General features: G+C 39.7%; 1 protein-coding gene across 1 annotated transcript in view; it reads left to right on the top strand.

Annotated features, from left to right (window-relative positions):
• pappaa (pregnancy-associated plasma protein A, pappalysin 1a) overlaps nucleotides 1-23,634 on the top strand; it is a 180,343-nt gene that overhangs the window by 90,986 nt on the left and 65,723 nt on the right. Inside the window, exon 11 of the mRNA XM_041811536.1 lies at nucleotides 22,429-22,539. Coding sequence (XP_041667470.1) covers nucleotides 22,429-22,539 — 111 coding nt within the window. The remainder of the gene's footprint in view (nucleotides 1-22,428; nucleotides 22,540-23,634) is intronic.

The raw sequence follows: 23,634 nt of genomic DNA, 5'->3' as shown, positions 1-23,634 counted from the left end.
CGTACCTCTACACTTAAGGCTAATTTTGGAACTTTTAACTGCGTCATAAGTGACATATTGAGTGCTTGACCTCTTAAATGCATCACTTAAAAACTGCAGTAGGAAACTAGCTGTTCAAAATTTTGTCTAGTGTAGTCCAGCGGTTATAAAGGCTTTTAAATGAGCTGTATTTGTTTCTGTATTATCAGAAACCAACAGCACATTGTCCAGCCTTGTTATACAAATAGCTCATTCATCCTTTGTGGTTTAATTTAATCATGTTTCCATGTTCATGGCTCAAAGCTCTTGGGGAAAGTTAGGTTAAAGATGTGGCTCCCTGATAATGGACAATAGTAAAGTGTAACCAACTCTGTGTGGGTTTTAAGAGCGCTTTGTTCTAAATGAGTGTGTTAGGAAAAGAAGAAGGGAATAGTTCATCTCTTCCGTCTGATCTAGTAAACAACTCCTGCATTGGTTTTGTTGTATCGGCTCTATTTGATGTCCAAAGACAGCGCTGATTCTGTGTGTGTGTGTGTGTGTCTGAGTGAGTGAGGCGGGCAGCTGTGATAGGGATCTTTGCGGATGCAAGAAAGCAACAACAGCACAAGAAGGCACTTGAGGAGAAAGCGAGATCATGTATCTGCACGAAATCTCAAGTGCAATGCATTTTGTGTGTTGCATTATATACAGATTTCAGGACGAGATTGAAAAACGCTGCTTTGATGCATGAAGCATTTGCGAGAAAATGCCGAACTTCTTCTTGACTTCTAAATCTTTACACACTTGATTTTAGCAACATTAGATGCAAAAATGCAGTGCAAAGAGGCATAAATCCAGCCTACACTTACAGTATATACCCAACAGCTAAGTAGCCTGCAGTCTCTTTTTAAACAGAGAGTAGATGTGTACTAGATCTTGGAAGGATGACACACATTCATTTTTGGGTCATAGTGTGTGAATTCCAGCAGTAACTTGTACAGTGTTGGAGGTTGCTGAAGTACAGTGGGAGCTTAGGTTATATATACTGTATGTATTTTAAGTTTACACAATGAAGATTAACTGTGGTTTGAATCAAACTAGGAAATTCTTTAACCTGACACGCCAGATGGACTGATACATCCATTACATAGGATATATAATAACAATCATCTGGGAAACCTCCCACACAAAGTGTTTGGAAGGGCAGGACTTCTAAAAAAATTCTCAGGAGATGATTGGAAGGATGTCCTGTCTTTCACATGCATTTCGGCCCAATCGGAGCAACAAGACAAAATGAGGTAGTAGGCATGTGCAGAGCCCATTGTAACCTGAGCTTGTCAGACTCGTTTTAGCTTACGAACAGTGGAGCTTGTTGGTGGATAAAACTCAAGCCGTGGCCAGTCATAAAAAGTTCATGAACCTTTCTCTGCCAAGTTTTCAATCAAAAATGTTGTCCAGTTCTGATAAAACTGCTGCAATACTATGGCTACTTACAAGCTAATCGCTACACTGGCAACAGCCATGTATATACCAGCTTACAGTACCACTAAACCACTCCTCTAGCTATGGCAAACTCATGCCGAAACAATTCAGGGGAAAAGGGAAAACATCCTTCCGTCACGAAAAGCTTTTGGTGCTGTTCTTTGCTCATTTTTAATGAAAAAATGTTGTCCAGTTCTGATAGAACTACCACTTTATTGTTGTCACATCTGAGCTAAATGCTACACTGACAGCAGCAAATGCTACCTTCTCCCACAACTAAACCCTGCCTGTAGCTACCCCCTCATTCCTCTCGAATGACGCTAATTTGTATGGTCTATTTTCACACCTGGCACAATCGTTTTAGACTGGAGCATGGCAAGATGGGTTCTTAACTGACACATTCTGCATGAGCACAGAGCACTATGAGAAAATGTGTTAAAAATGTGATACTAGAGCGACTGAACTGACTACCAATTACAACAGAAGTGCTAAATTTGCATTTTGTCTTTTAATGTCACTGTAATATTGTTTGCTGAGTCATTTTTATTGGACAGATAGCCTTGTTAACTTGTTTTGCGTACGAAAGCGGCTGAAAACGATTCTCTTCTCTCTGCTCTTGCACGAGTAATGAATGTTTAAAAATTCTGATTAGCTTTCTCATTATAGAAAGATTTGACGTTCGCCATAAGCAGTTTGGATAAAAGGTCTTAGCACAGTGAGTCTGTTATTTTGGATGCATTTTTCAGGTCCGTTTAGGAATTGAAATAAGCACCACGTTGTTGTCAAAATCGATGTTTTAGTTGTTTTCACTGCAATAATTTGTCGAACAGGGCGAATAGTTTCCTATGTGCAAATAGAAAAAAGCAATGAAGATAATTCTGTCTCTTTCACTCACTGAATAAACACAATGGTTCCATGTGGCACAAGCTTGAGTGTCATTTCATTTTGCCAAATTGAAGACATTGAGTGCAATTTCAATTCAGTCTCTGTTACATGGCTGTGAATACCGATTTTGGCCTTTATCAATTATATTTTATGGTTTATATTGATATAATACATTGGTAAATAGTGAGGTTAAAGTTTAAAGTGAGGCTTGAGTTTTTAGTGGGGGGTGGTGCTAGTGCTGCTTTGAAGCACTTTGAATTGCCTTGTTGCTGAAATGTGCTATACAAATACACTTGCCTTGCCTTGAATAATCAATGTGAAAAAATCTAGAAAATTGAACCTGTTTCAACCTAGGTGTGCAAACGTGATAAGTAGGGGTGTCTTGAGCCATTGATGTATATCAATACATTAATGGGTAGATTAATTATCTAATCACATTGATAGAAAGTCTAAACATCTATCTAGATTGTCACCTTTATTTTTTTATTTTGGGAAAAAAAAATCCTGTCTTTTTCAACATGCTGAAATTTCGTACGAAAATAGGGCCTCAGTGTGTAAAGGCCTTAAGCCCCAATTTCCAAAAAGTCCAGCAACACAGTGTTTAAGCCATGCCACACCAGCAGTAGCAGCACAAGTTAGGTAAGTTAGTTCATAGATTGGTGAACCTCTGCCCATCATTACTTCTCAGAGACTCTGCCTCTCTAAAATGCTCCTTTTGTACCCCGTAATGCTGCTGACCTGTTGCTAATTTACGTGTGTTGCAAAGTGCTCCTCCAGCTGTTCATCATTCATACAACTTACTTTTTCAGCCTTTTGTTGCCGTGTCCCTAGTTTTTAAAAATGCGTTGTTGCTGTAAAATTCAACTTTCTTTCCCGAAATGGTAAAATGTCTTACTTTCAACACCTGATATGTGGTTTATGATCTTCTGTGATAAAATATGAGTTGATGAGATTTGTAAATAATTGCATTCTGTTTTTATTAACATTTTATACAGTGCCCCCAACATTTTTGGAAATTGGGTTGTAGGAATGAAATTAAAAGGACTATAGGAGCCTTTAAACCCAGTCTATATGAAGTAGAAAATGGGAAATAATTTGTAAAGAGGCCGGTTAAATGACATTTGAATTAATGTAAGGATACAAATGACAGATAGTTGGAAACACAAACTCAGTGCTTGAAATTAAAGGTAAATATTTTGGCAATTAGTCTGACCGACAGTCTTATTGCATTCAGAAGAAAATACATCATGGAATAAAAACTATTGTGAAAGTCAAAAACGGTCCAAAAACAATCTTAGAGGCCATTCCCACATTAAAATGTCCTCAAATGAGCAGCTTTATCCAATCAAAATACCATATGGACACCAGAAAATGTATGGAGTTAATAAAATTCAGACACATTAATGGTCATGATAAAAGCTGCCAAATTATTCCAGCCACAGCTGAATTGTTTTTATTTCGCTCTTCCAGTGTCAGAGCCATTAAACAGCATAGAGAACCTCTAATATGAGGCTACCTGTGGTCCGTGAAGTAGCTTCATCTTCCTTCTTTCCCTGATCAAGCTCACACACAGGTACACAGTCAGACCGAGACTCGCAGGCAAAAACACACACTCTCCATGCAGGATTATAGGGCAGGTCCATAGGGGACTGAAATGTACTACTGCTGTCTTTGTGGAGCAGAACATAATGTTCCCCCACTACCACACCGTGGAATACGGTGAGCTAGCTCCTCTTGCTCTGGGGGGATTGGATTGGAGAACTGGCCCCTAGCAACTAACCTGTGACTGTGTATGTGCGTTTGTGTGCCGGTGTTTCGTGTGCTGGCTCCTTTTACATGTGTGTAGATGTTCTTAAGGAGTGTGCGTGTGCATTGAAACTTTAAGATCAAACAGCAAGCCAGGTGATTTCTCCAGAGAGCGCTGCTGCCCAGGCAATCTCTGACGCAACCTCTGGGCACCCCTGGAGAACACTCCCCTTAATTATACATAAGCAACAGAAGGGATAACATTTTAGTCCTCTCACGCTGCAAGAAATTGCTCATATGTGAAGTTCAAGCATCCTCACATGTTAAACAAACATATGTGCATGAGGTCTGAATTAAATTAACCCTGCCGCGTTCGTCATCATACTGTAGGTGAGTAATGCTTCAGAGAGACAGAGGGGGAAGTGTCTAGGAGAAACAAGGATACAAGAACCAGCCCAGTTTTGTCCTTAAAAATCAGGCAACATTTCCTCATGTCTCAAATGTCAATTATTGCTGCGTGCACACGCATATTTACGTACGTGAAAACTGTCCCATACTGCTGCACAAGGTCAAACACAAATGCACCCACAAAGATGCACTGTGGTAGTTTTTGATACCAAGTGTCTTGAAATGATATAATCACCATTATCTAATGATCAGTAGGTTATTTGCAGATGAAGTCACCCTGCAGCAGAGAACTCCAGATGGGGGGCAGGAAGGGATTTCTGCATAGAGAAATGCTATCAAAATGCCAAAGTTTTGTGGTGTTTAGGAATGTGCCAACCATTCAAAGTGCAAAAAAAAAAATAAACAAAAAAAAAACATTACTTTTGTGTTCCAAATGTAGTGATTTTTGCAGTCACATGACCCTAGTGATGTGGGAATACCAGACGATGCAAGAAGTGGGGGACAGCCATTAGGAATGAATGGGAAGTGAGTAAAGTTACCACTTTACAACTCTAACTGGACATATATGCCGCAATTTTGACATACATTGAATACAATCCCTACACTTTACAAAAGGTATATTTTTTTCCACTGTTTAACTGATGTACCTGGCATGGAGGTGATCAATATCACATGTTAATCAGTCCTGTAGACCCTCTTGCGTTGTCTCATCAAAAGAAGGGAGACAGGAGTTTTGTACTGAGCTAAGAGGCTAGCTGATCCTCTTTAACCTATAAAAAAAATCTTCTGTTTGTCACAAACATGCTTTTAATTGAAATGGTGACGTACCAAAAATGGTGACGTCAACCAAAAATTCTTGTGGGGTAAGTGACCAAGTAAGAATGTAGCGTTCCCAAACAAACCTATTGTGAAAACATGGCTCTTCAAGCCATCTTTGGGCCACTGTAGCTCGCTCCGGTTTGAGTGCCAGTGCCCTTTCCTCCATCCTTTGTCTTATCTAATCCACATTTAAAAAGCCAAACAGGTAACAAGTGAAGAGTTGTGTTTTTAGCCGATCAAAAAGCCTGGAGTTTCTGGTATGAATTTAATCTTTAAAATCCCTTTAAAAAGGCTATAAATCTTTAAAGTCACCCAAGTTTCAGGCTCCCTAGAAAAGCCTCCGTAAGGGCTACGATGGCATGAATAGTGTCGTTAGAGTGGCAAACAGGGGGCTTCCAGAGTGGTAGAAAGAAAGGCAACAATTTATAGTTCAAAAGTTATCTAACTCTTTGTAACTTGTGTCTCTTCTTGTTGTGTATAACAATGTCGGTCACAAAGGGTTAACCAAGCGGCAACCTCCGGTCCTGACAAATGAAGCCAATACAGAAGTGCAAAACAACTGCAATATGGCAAGTGTCCACTTGAAGCTGGCTGCAGAAACACCAGAAGTCATGTACACAACACATATTAAAAAGCTGTTTTTTACATTAGAAATGAACTGGTTCACAGCCTGGTATCAAGGTAAAACCTCACTGCTCACTGTCTGGCGTGTGTCATTTGATTGACAGATAGCTTGACAAGCAGACCACCAGAAGGCTAGCTTTAGTGATAGCTTAGCTTACAGGAAGTCTATCAAAGTGGGCGGGGTCTTGTCTGTCGTTAGGTTGATTCAAGGTTAGGTTGAGACAGTGATTTCAATATTGAGGCGGCCACAGATTGGCTTCAAAAGCTGTTTGAGTCTACCTATTGTAATCAAACGGCTGACATCACACAGGCTTTGTCCAATTCCTTTCACAGTCTACGGGGTTAATATTTAAGTGGTTGAAAAATTTAGGTTGTAAATTCTCATTGAGAAGGTGGTGGTGGGTCCTGAGGATAGACCAATTGAGAAGCACCAGTTTAGACAATGCAGTAATGGAGATTCTTTTCTGATTTGGTCATTTGGATGCAAAAAATATATATTAAGTGCTTTGTGGGAATCCACCTCAATACATATGATTTGCTTTCAAGACTGCTTAGTCAACTGATGTTGTCTGTAGTAATAATGCTAGAAAACAAAAGCTTGTTTTTTTAAATGCCTATCTAGTTTTACTGGGAGAGATGGGAATTGCAGGTCTTTTCAGAGATCTGTACTTTATGGCCCATCTTTTACCTTCCAAACAGCTTTACATTCAGTACAATTTTGCCTTTTTTATGCGTTTGGAACAACAAGAACAGAAAAAAAGAACTCACAACATGAGCCAGCTCTTAGAACTGATTCGTCTGCATACAGCACATCACAACTCACTTGTAACTTTTCATCTTGAGTTGTTATTTCAATCTAACCAGTAACCAACGATACTATTGCTAAATAGTATTATACAGTTTCTTTTAACTGCCCCAAACTGAGTTCAGATCAACCATGAAACAGTCAGAAAGGTGTAGCTGAGGTACAGTACCATGAAAAAGTATTTGCCCCCATTCTGATTCCTGATGTTTTTGCATATTTGTCACACTTAAATGTTTCAGATCATCAAACCATTTTTTATATTTCACAAAGACAACCCAAGTAATAAAACATGCAGTGTCTGAATGATTATATATTTTTTTAAAGGGGAAAAAATCCAAACCTATCTGGCCCTATGTGAAAAAGTAATTGCCCCCTTATTAAATCATGAGTGAACTGTGATAACCACAGTTTTCAGAAAGTTGAGTTCAATTTCTCTGGCACCACCCAGGCCTGATTACCACCAGATTCGTTGAATCAAGAAATCAATTGAATAGAAGCTGTCAGACAAAGTGAAGTAGGCTACAAGATCTCAGAAAGAAACTCATTCAAGAATAATTGAGAAACAAAGTGACTGAAATCTATCAGTCTGGAAAAGTTTTAAAGGTCATTTCCAAGGCTTTGGAACTCTAGGGAACCACGGCAGAGCCATTATCCACAAATGGAGAAAACTGGGAACAGTGGTGAACCTTCCCAGGAGTGGTCGGACAACCAAAAATGACTCCAAGAGTACAATATCAACTCATCCAGGAGCATTTGATAAAAAAAAAACAGTGGCAGTGGAATGGTCTGGGGCTGCTTTGCTGCTTCAGGACCTAGACCACTTGCTGTGATTGATGGAACAATGAATTCTGCTGTCTACCAGAAAATCCTGACGGCCAACGTCCGACCATCAGTTAATGCCCTCAAACGCTCTTGGGTTATGCAGCAGGACAACGAGCTTAAATATACCAACAAGTCCACCTCTGCATGGCTCAAGAAAAACAAAATTAAGGTTTTGGAGTGGCCAAGTCAAAGTCCAGACTTCAATCCAATTGAGATGCTGTGGTGTGACCTTAAATAGGCAGTTCATGCTGGAAAATAGTCCAATATGGCTCAGTTAAAACAATTCTGTGAAGAAGAGTGGGCCAAAATTCCTCCACAGCGATGCAAAAGACTCATCACCACTTATCACAAACGCTGGATTACAGTTATTGCTGCCAAGGGTGGCACAACCACTTACTGGTTCAGGGGGAAATACTTATAGGGATAGGTTTGGATTTTTTTTCCCCTTAAAAAATAAATAATCATTCAGACACTGCATCTTTTATTTACTTGGGTTGTCTTTGTGAATATAAAAAATTGGTTTGATGATCTGAAACATAAAAGTGCAACAAATATGCCAAAAAAAATAAAATCAGGAATCAGAATGGGGGCAAATACTTTTTCACGGCACTGTAGGTCTTCAGTCTGTGGAAGGAAGCTGGAGCATCAGGAGAGAACCACATGCACAACTTCACACAGAAAGGTCCTGTCAGACCAGGATTTAAACCTTCCTGCTTTGAGGCAACAGCACTAACCACTTTCCAAATGTGCAGCCCTACTTGTATCATATCTAAGTTTAAACTTCTGGTATCAGGAAAACACCAGTAAATGCCCACAAAAAACAAAAGCCCATACAGTAGCAGAGCTTAAGCTTTCAGCAGCAGAGAAAGGCCGGTGTCTTTGGCACAGTTGCTTTCACCGACTTCCCCCTACCCAAAACCGCATGGCCCTCGTCAGGCACAGTGCCAGTGACATAAGCGTGTGGTCACATTAAAAAGAAACCTCTGGGCTGGCGTTCTTTTCCCCCTTCTTACTTTTCCCGTTTCGATTATTATAGTGGTTCTGCCATGTGGAAACCTCATTGTGCTGGGTGTATTTTTTATTTGTGGCACCGATGACCCACTCTAACATTGTCATGCTGTTAATATGCAGGTTTTGGTGCTGTTTTATTGAGCACTGACTGAGGGATATTGTGATCTCGGCAGGCCCATCTGTTTTCAACTTTCTGACACTGTGCACTCACCAATCTTTGCAGTAGTTTGTGGTCCATGCACCCAGTCACCGCTCATGTCCATCCAGTCACTGCTCATGCCTGCCATGATGAGGATAATGAGGACGGGAAAGGTAAAATGCATAATTGCACCAACTTTCTTACTTTTACAGCCCCATTTTCAGTAGGCCATGGAAGTGGCCCATCATTAGCCACAAGACCAATGGGACGGTGAGCTTCAGTGGGTATGGGTGGGGCTGGGTGACAGGACATTACCTCACACACCAGGCGCTCACCAGCATTCCAGTAAACCATGGGATGGTGCTTGGAAACTCATACTAGTTTCTCTCTGTGTTGCTCTTTTCTTCTCTCTCCACAAATGCCTCACAGATGCTCACTTCTGCAAATTTTGCATGTATGCTTTTTGACAATAGAGAGAATGGAAAAGAAGAAAAAGAAACACCTTTTATTGGAAATAAACATTTAGGAGGGGCTTTGACAGCATAAATGTTCTCTTAGGAAAATGTTTTCTGTATTTAAATGTGCTGAAAATACCCCGAAATTAAGAAAGAACAAACTGGGTCAATGCCTGACCTTACAGTGCCCCAAAACTTATAAAGATGCTAAGTGGGTACCCTAACTTCTGGTGCACCGGTGGAGCCGAAACAAACAAACTGTTTGGATGGATTCTGCCAAAATAGGACAAGTTTAAGTATCTGTTTTTTATGTTTACAGCTCAAGCAAGCAACTGAATGAAAGTGAACACCATATGCAAGATATCATGATTTAAGACAAAGGGTTTGGATTTGTTCTCGGAAATGGGAACTTGTAAATTGGTGAAGACAAGGGAAATTGTGGGAAAGTTGTTTCAGAGAGATAAATTCCAACAGTGCTAACAACAAAAATACTCCTACGAGCCATTCCACTGATAATATCTACCATTCTTCCACATGGCGACTTTATATGTAGGACATTATGTAGTCATCTTGGCATCCTCATGTCTTGGGATCCCCACTTCACAACTTAATACAAAACCGGGGCTTCACACTTCCATGTGCCATTAAATTCAAAATGCCTGTAAATTAAAAACAAAACAGATCTTTGTGAATCAGTTTTATTCACCTAAGAGGTTAGGTATGCCTTTGATAGCTGGCCGGCACACCGGTCCAACAGATGATATCTATCTTGACCGATTGCAAAGTGTACAAGTCTTTGCATAATGGCAGAAAAATCTTGAGTTTAGTAAAGATCTTCCACAAGATCCTTAACTGCCCTCTGCAAGTTGCCATAAGTTACCGTGTTGGGTGCTCAAATTAGTCAACCTTTTCAGTCTTTGTATGTTACAATGCCATTTAGCAGACGCTCAAACATAGAGATGGACAGGTGTTCATGGCCTTAAGGACTTTGCCCAGTAGCTCGAACTGAGATCTGGACCCCTGATCCCTGTTCTACTCCATATAGAACATAGACGTACTCTCAGTGTGTCATCCACTGGCATCTGTTCTGAAACCCAACAAAGGTGGTTGCCATTTGGAAATGCTATCTCACACTTACTTTTGGCAACTAAAAATCAGGCAAAAGGTGGAGCCCATGCCTTAAGCCTCCTGGAAAATGACTGAAACACACCCACTTATTAGTTTACTCAGCCACACTGCTGATTCTGTAAATGTATGCATTGCTTAGCTAAGGTCTAGGTTGTTGGCTCTCCCCATGGGTATCCCTTGCTTGTAATTGGATAACTCAGAAACACTGAAGAATTTTATTTAAACTTTGCACCACGATTCACTCTGATACAAGGATGAACTGCATTAGTGAAGGTTCCTGGTGAAAAGTTGTGGCCACTGGGCCTCACGGGTTATCCCTTGCTTGTAATTGTATATCTGAAGAATGGGTTATTTACTTCAAGCTTTGCATAAATATCCACTATAGCTTGAAGAGGATATGATTGGGTTTTTGAGCGATAGGTAAATGGTCAAGGTCAGTGGGTCCAGTGGTTATCCCTTCCTTGTGATTGGATATTTTAAGAATACTTTCAGCAATTTTCTTCAACTTTGCACGAGTATCAACTCTGACTCCAGGATAAACCAGCTGAATTATGGTGGTCATGGGCTGTAGGCCAAGGTCATTGAGCTCATGTTTTTCCCTGTCTTGTGAATTTGATATCTCAATTCCTTGAGGGAATTTCTTTGAACTTTGCACAGATTTCCACTTTGTGTCCAGAGTGAACATATTACATTTTGGAGGTCAGAGGTCAGTGGTCCTTGTACTATATTGTGACTGCTTACATCTTTAACTTATGACCCACTGCTTTTACTTTCACTGGCCAACAAATTTTTATACCTTGCAGTTTGTCCAGTCCCAAAAAGATCTGCATTGTCAAAAGTAGACTTCTATTTAAAACTACTTGGCATGTGTAGGAGCTTTCTTGGTAGTTTAATTTTGCAAATTTCCTTTTGTTTGTATTTTAATTATTACTCTGGACATACAATATACTTTAATTTTCAGTCCATACAGACAGGAATTCTACATTTTTGATACTTAAATGTAAGTTAATTGTAAGCTAACTTACCATAGAACTGATTAGTGCAGAAATAAAGGGCAAGTAAGTGCTATTGGTTCTTTTGTGCCAGTCTACATCAACTGAATTCCAGCCCTGCTGAAGTCAATGCTCCAGTTTGGCCACCCCAGGCAAAAAGTCTGGCCTTGACTTTGCAACAGACAAGGCTGGAGTCAAGACACTTGCCATTATTATCCATTATAAATGTCATTACTCTGTCCATTTTTAACAGCCCTGCTCCACATTTCCTGCTATCCAAGTTTATGTTTTTCTTCATACCTTTAATGAACGTTTTTGCAGTGCAGACATATTTCCAGTGTAGTAAGGCTGACAGTTGCACACTCTCTCTCTCCTCACCTTTATCTCCTCTGGTTTCCTCTTGGCTTAAGACACTTTAGCTTTCCTTTTATCTGTAAGTGGTGATTTACAAACACCAGTTTGTATCTACAGACCCTGGATTGGCTGTTGTCTGCCAGTCTGACTCTCCAGCTGGTACAAATTAAAACCATGTGTGTAACCATTTGCAACTGTGTGTGCGTGTTTGTGTGTTTCGAGTTAAGTTGAACTCATCTCTAGCGCTGTTGTTAGTGTTTTCCAAGGAAGGCGAGAAATTGTTTTGTTCCAAATAGATGTCTCAGAATTGAACTTGTGTACTTAAAAAATGACTGTTGTGCCCTTGTTGTGAATCAGAATAAGGGGAACATATGCTGACCATGTCCTGAGGCACTGGAGGCTATCAGATGTAATCCTATTTGTTTTATTGCTTTACCAAATAGGAACCTTTTCCCCTCTTTGCACAACAAACAACTTCCACTTACAGGAACAGGTTTTACTTGAAATTAATATTACAACATTAATCCTGCTTGTCACTTGCAACATTTTTTTAATCTCCCAAGCAACAGATCTGCTACTTCACCCCCAAACTTTTGTATAATACAGATTTAAACTGTATTTTTTCATATGCAACGGGCCAAACTGAGCAATCAGGGGAAATGGGCCTTAGTATGAGAGGTGACCAATGACCTGCTGGTCACTCACTGAGCTCCAGAGATTCTGGAAAGTTCTGGAAGGACAACTATCACTGCAGTCCTCCACCGACTGGGGCTTAAGGCAGAGTGGCTAGGCAAAAGCTTCTCCTCAATGCAAAACACATGAAAGCCCATGTGGAGTTTGCAACAAAAGCACCTGAAGAACTCTCAGACTGTGAGAAAGGAGATTCTCTTGTCTGATGAAACCCATATTTAACTGTTTTGCCCCTATTCTAAATGTTAGGTTTGAAGAAAACCACTCATTTCCATCCAAACAGTAAGCATGGTGGTGGCAGCATCATGCTGTTGGGGTGTTTTTCAGAGGCAGGGACTGGGAGACTGAACAGGGTTGATGGAAAGCTGAAAGGAGCAAAGTACAGTGATATCCTCAATGAAAACCTGTTTTGCAGCACTCAGGACCTCAGACTGGGCCAAAGGTTCACCTTTCAATATGACAATGACCCTGTACAACACAGGAGTGGCTTAGGGACAACTCTGTGAATGTCCTAGAGCAGTGATCATCAACTGGAGGCCACATCAGGCCCCCCACAGCTTTCCATCTGGCCCCTATAGGATTATCAAATTCAGAAAATTTTAGCATGCAAAAATATGGCGTGCTTTTGTTTAACATTTTTCTTAAAGTTTATATAAAACCGTCAACCTAGCGGCTTATCAGACAAGAAGCACACTAATACTTCTGTAATTTAGCATGGTAAACACATACTTATCAGTTTTTTGATTGAAGTAGCAGTTTTTTGCAGCTATCCACATAAGGCTATTTCAGAGTGCAATTTCCCCCTCTGAGAATCTTCACAGATGATCGGTGTCCTTCATGTGTTTTTTGCCAATCATGACACAACATGTTAGCTTTAAACTTAGTAATAGAAATCACAATGGTTCCAAAAATATGTATCTAAAATACCTCAATCGTCCCCTTGTTGCAGGCTGCTGTATAGGTGATAGAAACTGATTCCTCTGTTAAATGCTTGAAGGCCCATTAATTTTGGAAGGAAGTTATATTTGTCTGTCATCTGTCCGCTGACAGTCCCCATTCAACCTGACAGAGCTTGAGGGGAGTTGCAACAAAGAATGGCAGCAAATCCCCCAGTTCAGTTGTGCAAAGCTTGTTGCATCATATTCAAGGTGCTTGGACGAAGTACCGAGTAAAGGGTCTGAATACTTGTCAGTTCCACTGCATTTGCAAAAACTGATTAAATTCCGTTTTCACTCAGTCATGACGGGGTACTGAGTGTAGACTGATAAGAGAAAAAATGAACTGAAACTACTGTGGCATCAGGCTGCAACATAAAACTGAAAGCAAAGGTGGTCTGAATACTTTCTGAATGCACTGTATGTAAAAGCATGTGCAATCACTGTAACTCCTTGCGTGGCTCTGAACACCACACCTTGCCAAGGCGTTATAAATAACGTGTTTGACACCAATTACTTTTTATCTCCAAATGTTTTCCAGTGATTTTATATTCCTAATATTCTGCGCGGCCGGATTGATCAGGGCTTACAATATTTCCGCGATAGAGCAAATCACATCTGTTTCTGATTTGATCTCATTGGAGTCAGCTGAGGTATAAAGCATAAAAGTTTATTTTTAAAAGTCGTATTATTTCAAAGACGGATTTAAAAAGGCTGAAAAATGCCAAGCCAAGACATGGAGAGGAATTTAGCTATATTTTTAGTCACTAGAGCATTCTTTAGATTCATGTAATAATGAAGCCACAAGTTTTATGCAGATGTTATTGTAAAAGTGCTCATGCTTTTGCTTCACTTGTGTAGGCGGTTTACATTGATGGCTGTGGCTGTGTTCAGAGCCTGCCTGTGATAATGTAAATAATACATATGTTTTCGAGGCTCCCATCCCCAACTCCTTACTGCATTAATCAATGCACATGTCTTTTCTCTCCTTGGAGACTTAGTGTTGAGAATGCCTCCACATTAGACTGTAATTAACACCTTATCATACTAGTAATGAAACAGGAAGTTTTTAAAGTCATCATCTTCTGCAGTTCTGACTTACACTAGAGTTCAGTTTAACAATTGAAAATCTCCCTGGAAGTTTATCAGGCTTTGTATATTTTTTATTTGACAAGCATTTATTTAGTAAATGAATTGTGAGGCTTTTTGGAACTTGAAATTTCTGGAAAGTTTCAGAAAGTCTGCTCCTAAAATCCGTACAATCCTGCTGCCTTTTTACCAATGCTTTGCATCCCGAGTTTAGGGATTGGAGAAGAACATACAGGCGAGCAGAAAGCATGCAAGCAAATGCATTACACACTTAAAAGTTGCACTGATTTCTGTTTGTCTCAGCATATTAGTTACTTTCTTTTAACCCAACGGAACCAGATAGACTGCTTCATAGATCCGTGGAATACACAAGCTCACCGCTACCTGTGGAACTAGCTGGCCGCCATTTTTTACAGGCTTGCAGTTGTATCAACTAAACCTACCCAGAGCAACTGCCTACTTCTCCTCAAATGACGCTAAGTAGTCTGTTCATTCTCTTACCAGGAACAAGCAGTGCTTTGTTAATCCGCTCTGGCTTGCCCAGGCTAAAAGTTTCAGGATATTTGTGAAAATGGCTTTCTAAAATATGTAATGAATTATGTAACTTTACAGTGTAAGTTTTGTTTGATTCTGTGCTGAGTTCTAGTAGGTTTTATCCTCATTGTTTTGGTTATTAATTTATGTGTAGAAGCATATTTTCATATTTTCAATCAAGCATAACTCTAAGCTGGTTAAGAAAGCCCTCTTATAGTAATATATCAATGGCTAAACCAACAATAGTGAAGAAAAAGTGTTTGAAAAGTTTGTTTGCTTGAGCATAGTGAGAGGAAAATTCCTTTACTATAAGTGTTTGCTAAAAGGTTCAACTATTGACTGTTTCTAAGGAAGAGAAATTGGAATCTTGTTATTCAAAGGCAAACAATAGACACTAATAGGCACGTAATGGTAATTATATTCATCTCGAACGGTCACAGTTCAGACCTCATGGCTCAGTCAACACAGACACACAGCGAATATATTTCAGTTGAGAGAATAGGCAAACACGCAAGGCCTTCACACAGTATCCACACCCCAATCTAGTTAGCAGTAATGCATGTAAATATTTGAAAAAAAAAAAACAGCAAAAGAAGAAGCAGGCACAACAAAGAGCACAAAGAAGAGAAGTTTCATGTGGTAGCTGTTTTTAAAAAGCATCTTGATGTGAAAACAGAGTAGGTTGAAGACATTACTGTTGCAATACATTTTTAAAACTACTTGCAGATATATGGCAGTAACCCAGTCAAGCAGCTCGTAATGGTTTCATCTGCATAGAAGATGAAGTTGTACGTAGTAACATTGATGATCAGTTTAAATAAGAGGACCCAGTTTGGACCTTTGTGTGACACCATTTGGAAATCTGAAGGTAAAATATTCAACTTCAATATACCAGATATTAAACACATCACTAAATAAATCAATGAATAATAACATTCTAAAAAAATGGTGATGTCAGCCTTAATTTGTTGCTCTCAGTTCTGTGTTCACACTGAGTGGACTGTGCTTTTGTCAGTTTGTTTATTGTTCTAAATGCTGAATTAACACATTATTGTGTGCACTTTTGATAACTGAACTAGTTGATATAACACATTATACTGTGTCTCTTATATATAATACATATATATTTGAGTTGAGCTGACATTTCCCTTGGGCTCAACTTAAAAAGTTGTAGCAACTACTTTTTGTTGATCTGGCTTTTTTTCTCCGCCAATTCAACTTTCAGTGGCAGCATAAATAAGTAAATTGGGCTGTGACCTAGAAAAAAACCTATGAAACTTGTTCCTCTACTATTCAAGGTTGGGCCCCGATATTAGTTTCCACAGTGTGACCTTTCCAAATTAAAGACAAAATAAGTATGATTAAAGATGACAAAATTACTGATGCTTTGTACTCTGTGATACCACATGTTTTAAGAAATTCAGTATCTGTTGATTTAAGTCAGTGGTTTCAAAAAGTTTGAAAGCTTGCCCAAATTTATTCAATATCCACTTACAATTTGGATACTTAAAATAATCTTTATCAGTATTGGGATTCAGTGGACAGCAATAAAGCAGCTTTTAGGTCCTTCATATAATGAAGAGGCAGAGTGATATATAACAATGTCATCAACGTACAAGGTTGTTGTATATGTCCAGTGTCAATCTGGAACAAAAGAGGGCTTAATTTGGACCCTTATGGGACACCATTTGGAATTCAAAGGTTTAATTTAAACATAAATAGATAACAGGTAACAGTCTTGGACAATTCAAGGAGAACCAACTGCCTTTCCAAAGCAAAGAAAAAGCTTTTTATGTTTTAAACTACGAAGAAATACTTCATAAAAGGTTCAGGTTGTTTAATTTTACATAAAGTATTTAATCAGAACACTATCTCTAAGCACTGGGAAAGGCTTTGTACATTTCTTTTTCACTTTTCACTTTATTTTTTGACTATATGATGCAGGCTATCCCTTTAGCATGTAGTGAAATCAGATTGCATATGACTCACTTTAGCTACATGTAGCTATTCAATTTAAAGGTAAAGCATGCCATCGGAACAGAATACCTGGTTCAGTTTGGGTCAGATTGAGGTGTTTAAAGTTCAGTTTTAATTGGACTAATGTAATTATTTGATTTTTTCTTTCTGCACACAAACTTACTGAGTAATTTGTGGCTGCCATGTTTAAATAACTCCATGAAATCAATGATAAATCTATTTTGCGTGCTTTGAATCTTGCCATTGCATGGGGAGGAGGTTCGAAGAAGTGTAATGAGCCATGGGAGCCTTGTGAATTGCCTCCTACTGGTGTGACGCTCTTCTGAGGGGGGTGGGTTGTATGCTTGAGTGCAGGGGCTTTGGCATGCCGAGCTGTGTTTGTCTGTCTCAAACAGTGGGTTGTTAGAAAAACACAACAGGAGATGAGTAGGAAAGGATGAGAGAAGGAGGAGGAGGGGTGTGAAGGAAGGTGTAGCTGGTGCCACCTGTGTTCACATGAATAAGTCATTAGTTTGGAAAGGATTTTGTCACCCTTGTCAGAAGAAGGGTAGCAATGGAAAGCAGCTACTCTTGACTGTAAGTCATTAGCAGCCTACAGTCAGTTTAAATCATACTGCTTGGTTAAGTCATACAGCCTTGGAGAGAGTTGTGGGTTCTTTGTCAAGTCCAGACCGAAGTCAGTGTTGGGTTTGGAAGAAATGTTGGACTCTGGGAAGCTTTCCACTCGCCAGAATAAACCAAACCTTAGTTTCAATATTGTTACTGTATTTATTTCATTAACATTACGCAAATGACAACTTTTTTTTCTCTAATTAACACAAATTGGACATCAACACAGCCGCCTTCAAGTGGAGCCAAAGCCTCATGGCGACTGATCTCAGGTGTTTGTCACCTGCATTCCTCATTTCTGCTGCTTCAGCTCGGAGCAGAAAGGTCACGTCAACAGATCCAGGGGACAGATATATAGACAGATAGCTGCTCTGGACACTTTTCCACAGTGGCAGGATCTTACAGTAGCCTCTCTTGCAAAACTCTCATGTTACTGGTGTCTCATTTCACTAGCTCAGGGCAGCAGGCGAAACTCACCGTCCTTGGGTATGTGCCCTCTCTCCCCTTTGTGTTATATATTGCTCGAGAGTCTTTTAAAGACCTTCTTTTATGCAACCTTTTCTCATCTTTTAAAGAAAAGATGACATCCCTTTCTAAGTTTCTCACCTTACCTTACAAAACTTCATCCTACCACAGCTAATGAGGCGATAATGTGTGGGAAACAAATCCTGGACAGGGTTCTTCATCGTCTATATTTCAGATAAACCACAGAAATAACTTTGTCATTGTAGAATTTAAAATGGTTTGACACTCACATACTGCTCCCCCTGTGCTTTTAAATCTCAGCCAAACCATTATTGATGATTCTGATTGGGTGAAAGATTGGTCAAAAAGCCAGTCAGTGTTCCAGATCTGTTTGGCTTGAATAGCATACATATGTACTCAAAAAGAGTTCCCTTGCCAAAAGAGGAGAATCGGTAATCTAGCACATTCTCTCTGGTCATGTAGTGGGCTGTTTTCGTACTGGAAAAGTAGATTTAATTGTTTCTCTGAGGCTTTTGGAAAATGTTGGATCCTCTGGTAGCTGTCACTGCTACAAGCTCCTTATCCTTGGCTGATAAGTATGAAAAGAGAGCTGTTTAGTTTGGAATAGACGTTGTAAAAAGACTTATTTTGAGAGTACGGTAGATAGACAGAGTTATGGCTAACACTAAGCAACTTAAGAGACTGAGGTTTTATAACAAAGACAGAGGAAGGGTTTTGATAAGATGTAGGCCCATTTACTGTGCAAAGCAGATGAATTCGCCTGTTTCCATGTTTCTCACTGATGAACCCATCAGAACAGATTGGGCCCTGTAAGAATGTGACATGACCAATCAGGAGTAAGAGGCAGTACATTGCGGCAGGGCGGGTCATGACATAAGCAAGCAGCAACAAGAGGCCGGTGCAATTATGGCGGAAGGCATTAGGATGGATGCTGCTAAAGCGCCAGTTTTATCAGAACTTGATGACATTTCTTCGTTTAAAGAAGAATGAAGAACAGGATTGTGTTGTTTTCTTTTCAAAAACGACAGAAGTCGTGTACTGACATGTCTACAGTTGCCATGGTTTGCGTTAATCAGTTCTCTATTCTCTCTAGTATCTCTCTAGTTTACTCCTTGGTAGCGGCGCACACCCACAACGTCACATGTTTTGTTGCTCTGATTGGCCCGTAAAGATGTGACAGAAGTTCATTTAATCACCCTCTGAGTTTTTTTTCAAAGGCTCTGCCCTTTCCAAACAGTCTATGGGAGGTTTTCCAGGCGGATGTGTAAAACAAATCCATCTGGTGTGTCAGGTTAGACTGATTTTTGTTTGATGTAATTCTATTTTACTTTCCCAAATGGTGGACCTCTTTAGCATTTTTTTCCCCCCGATTCTAGAGACATGCACCATTTAATAAGAAATATTAGCTCATTTTGAATTTTATGGCAGCAACACCTCTATCTTTGTTAATGACAGTCTAAGAAGTGAGAAGACCCGTTTAGAGAGGGTTATTTCCTATTCTTGTCTAATGTAGGATTCTAGCTGCTCAACAGTCCTGGGTCGTCTTTTACAGATTTGTCATTTTATACTGCACCAGATGTTTTCTGTTGGTGGAAGGTCTGGACTGCAAGCAGGCCAGATCAGCATCTGGACTCTTCAATTGTGAAGCCATGCTGTTGTGATGGATGTGGTATTGAGCATTGTCTTGCTGAAAAATCCAAGATCTTCCTTTAAAGGAGACACTGTCTGGTTGGGAGCATTTGTTGCTCTGAAACCTCTTAATACTTTTCAGCATTGATGGTGCCTTTCCAGATGTGTGTGCTGCCCACACCATAGACACCAATGCAACCCCATACCATCAGAGATGCAATCCTTTGACCTGGGCACTGATAACAAGTTGGATGTTCCTCTTCTTCTTCAGTGCACATGCGCCCGTGGTTTCCAAAATGAATCTCAAATTTGGATTCTTCTGACCACAGAACAGTTTTCCATTTTGCTTTAGTCCATTTTAACACTAGAACTACCAGTGGGTAAAATGTACCTGTTGTTTGAGTGCACAGAGTTTTACAAAGAGCATTGATCAAGAGCAACTAATTAACCACAGACACTGAACTAATGATTAAAGAGAGAACTGGGCCACTCTCAGATGATGATCCATTGTGTCCACAGTCATCTTAGGACTGATCACTTTGATCTAAAACTTCCTCACCGCCAGACTATTTTTCACATAAAGCATTGAGTTTATGCTTTGACACTTCACAATAATGATCTCTTTTTTAGCTTTTGGTACCCGTGTTAAATGTTGGTCTATGACTTCTGATAAAGCAGTGCAGCAACAGAGAGGTGTTTCCATGGCAAAATCTAGTGTTTATTTACTGGGGTCAAATAAACAGATGAATTCAACACTTGCTTAGGGGGTAAATTTTACTTGCATGGCCGTTCTAGGTATAAATGGCCATTTTTAAAAGCTGGATTTATTTGAACATTTTTAACAACACCAGATTTTACAAAGAAAAAACTTTCAAGGAAAGTCAGGGACTGTCAGACTTTTAAATTTCATCAAAACAAAGTGAGACACCTCATGGTGGTTCTAGTGTTAAGTTATCATTCACCCAGGGAAAACAGCAGTGTCTGGATCATGTGCACATATGGCATCTTCTTTGCATGGAACAGATTTAACTTGAATTTTTTGGATGGCACAGCAACTGTGTTGACAGGTAGTGATTTCAAGATGTATTCCTAAGTCAATGCAGTCATTTCCAGTACAGAATCATGCCTGTGTTAAATGCAGTGCCGCCTGAGGACCCAAAGATCCCTAGCATCCAACACTGACCATTGGCCTTGTCCCTTGTGCACAGAGATTTCTACAGATTCTCTGAATCTTTTCATGATATTATGCGCTGTAGCTGGAGGGACATTCACAGTCTTCTCAATTTTACATTAAAAACATTTTCTGAATGTGTTCCAGAAGTTTTCAACACTATTTTTCACAGATTGGTGAACCTTTGCCTATCTTTACTTCTGAGCGATTCTGCCTCTCTAAAATTCTTCTTTTATACCCAACCATGTTACTGATCCATTTCCAATTAAACTAAATGGTTGCATAATGCTCCTCCAGCTGTTTATCGTTAGTACCATGTACTTTTACAGCCTTTTCTTGGCTCCGTCCCTACTTTTTTGAGATATGTTGCTGCCATGAAACTCAAACAGAACACATATTTTTCCTGAAGTGGTGAAAAGTCAGTTTCAACATCTAATATTTTGTTTAAGTTCTATTGTGAATGAAATATGGGTTTATGAGATTTTCAAATAATGTCATTGTTTTGATTTACATCTTACACAACGTCCCAGCTTTTTTGGAATTGGGGTTGTATTTACTAAAATAATGAGGTAATGAGTGAAAATGCAGGATTAAAGGATTTCTCTCCAACATGGTGTTAGCTTGCACACTGCCAAAACTCACAAATATAACTGCTTTTGAAAGCTTTGTTGTGACGCTAGTAAAAATCAAAGGATATTAAAACCTGTTTCAGTACCACCAAGTCCGAGGCACCTGGCATTGTTATATTTCTTGTTTAAGATGGCAAAAATACAGATAAACTCCTGCATACTGTGCAAATTGCACAAATATGTTGGCGGCACTTCAGTACCAATCCATTGCCAATGTATTTCTGCAATTTAGACTGAGCTCTCATGCACACTTTGCCGCAGTTATTTGTAAGTTTTCATATTTTCTGTCTCTATTTTCCTTTCAAATAAGGGAGATTGTTCCCTTTTGAAAAATACAGTGTCAAAATATATCAAATTTTTTTATGCCTTAATCTTCAGAACAATAGAAAGATGGAGTGCAGTGCCATGCAACAGGTGAGTATGGGTTGAAACCTACTGCAGTGACTAGATATGGCACAGCTGAGGGACTCAGGTGTCTTCTGAGAGTCTTATGAAACTCTCTGAGGGCTTCTAGAGGACAGGTGTGGTATGACGGATTTTAAAAAGAGTAAAACTCACAGACAGGAGACTGGTTTGGGTGAGTATCACACTCAGAGGAAGAGGGGAAAGATGCGGGGTGTGCGATGCATACCAAGGTGGCGGCTTTGTTGACAAGACACAAACAAACAAACAAACAGTGCTGTGCTGAATGGACGTCAGCCGCACGTCACACCGAGCAACAGACAAACAGCTGACAGTTGTGGAAAACAGAGGTCACAGCCTTTAAGGGTGAGGCAGTCACAAACTGAGCCTCTGGAGGAGAAAATGTTAACAAAAAAAACAGTTTTTTTACCCAACTGATGATCATTTTTGTATAATTCTAGCATTATATCAACATATATTCTCATGTACTTTAGACTTAATGTCCAAATCTGAACCTTAACTGATCAACAGTGTGCATAAATACCAAAACACAAAGGTTTTCAACTGGAAAAGTTGGTCTTGGGGTTCAGTTGCTCTTAAAATATGTTTCTTTAATTATAATAATAACCTTTCCCTTTCTTCTTCCCAGACGTGCCAGTCCAAGGTGTTTGATCTATCTGATGGAGTGTCCCAGTACGCCTGGTTCCCCTGTCGAGAGGCCCATGAATCATCCTGGGGATATCCTAACTACTGGCTGAAGGTAGGCTCCACCTAAAGAGAACTTTACATTTTTTGCAAAGTTCTGTCACAAGACGAAAATACACCACCATCAAAGTGCTGTACTGTACTGTCACCAGATTTTGGTACAACTTCAGAAGGCGGTGTGCAAAAAAAAAAAAAAGTGCAGCTTAGATTGGGAAAGGAAGTATTAAAAATTGATTTAAATACACTCCCAGCTGTTTTTTTCTCTGTCCATCGTACAGAACGAAATGTTACAGACCAGCTGTAGAGCCTGAAGGCCTCAGGCAGAACAAGCCGAAAACTTATGCTGTATGCTCGCTTGTAGTTTTAACACCAAGGCTGTTCTCTCTGGTCTTCTGAGAGGAAAGGCATCACTAAAAAAAGCAGTGGTAGTGCTTTTGGGAAAAGAGTGGCCTTGGAGTATGTCACAGTTTTTTTAAGCTTGTTAACCCTTTATATTCATGGAGTAGTTTTATTGATTTTTGAGGGTTTTGTGCTGTCATCCAAGTGCAAAAACTTTAGTCAGCATAGTGAAGTTCAAATGAAGCTTGATTTTACTTCAAATTAAGAACTTTTCTAACTTTACAATCATGATTACAAAACAGTTTGCCTTTAAAAAGAGATACAGCACCTGTAATAACTATTCACCCCTTTGATGTTTTACCCTTTTACCCTATAAATCAATCATAAACAATATAGTTTGGCTGAAGTAATGTCAATTAAATAGAAAAATGTAATGTAAAACGAGTGACTGCATGAATTTTCACCCCATTCAAGTCAGTGTTTAGTAGATGCACCCTTGGCTGCAGTTTCAGAGCTACTTGAGCTCTGTCAGGTTGTACGTGCATTGGGCGGAACAGCCCTTTTCAAGTCCAGCCATAAATCCTCTGTTGGATTGAGGTCTTGGCTTTGACTATGGCAGTCGAGAAGCATCCCCACGGCCTGATGCTGCCACCCCCATGCTCCACAGTGGGGATGGTATGTTTGTGGAGATGTGCTGTAGTTGGTGTCTTGTTGGATGGCAAAAATGCACCATTTTGGCCCCATCAGACCAAAGAACTTTCTTCCACTTGACCATGGAGTCAACCACATGCATTTTGGCCAGCTCTAGTCA

Source organism: Cheilinus undulatus, linkage group 17 (genome assembly GCF_018320785.1).
Source record: "Cheilinus undulatus linkage group 17, ASM1832078v1, whole genome shotgun sequence".
NCBI lineage: Eukaryota > Metazoa > Chordata > Actinopteri > Labriformes > Labridae > Cheilinus > Cheilinus undulatus.
The sequence above is the reverse complement of the archived record's forward strand: the minus strand, read 5'-3'. Positions and strand labels throughout refer to the sequence as shown.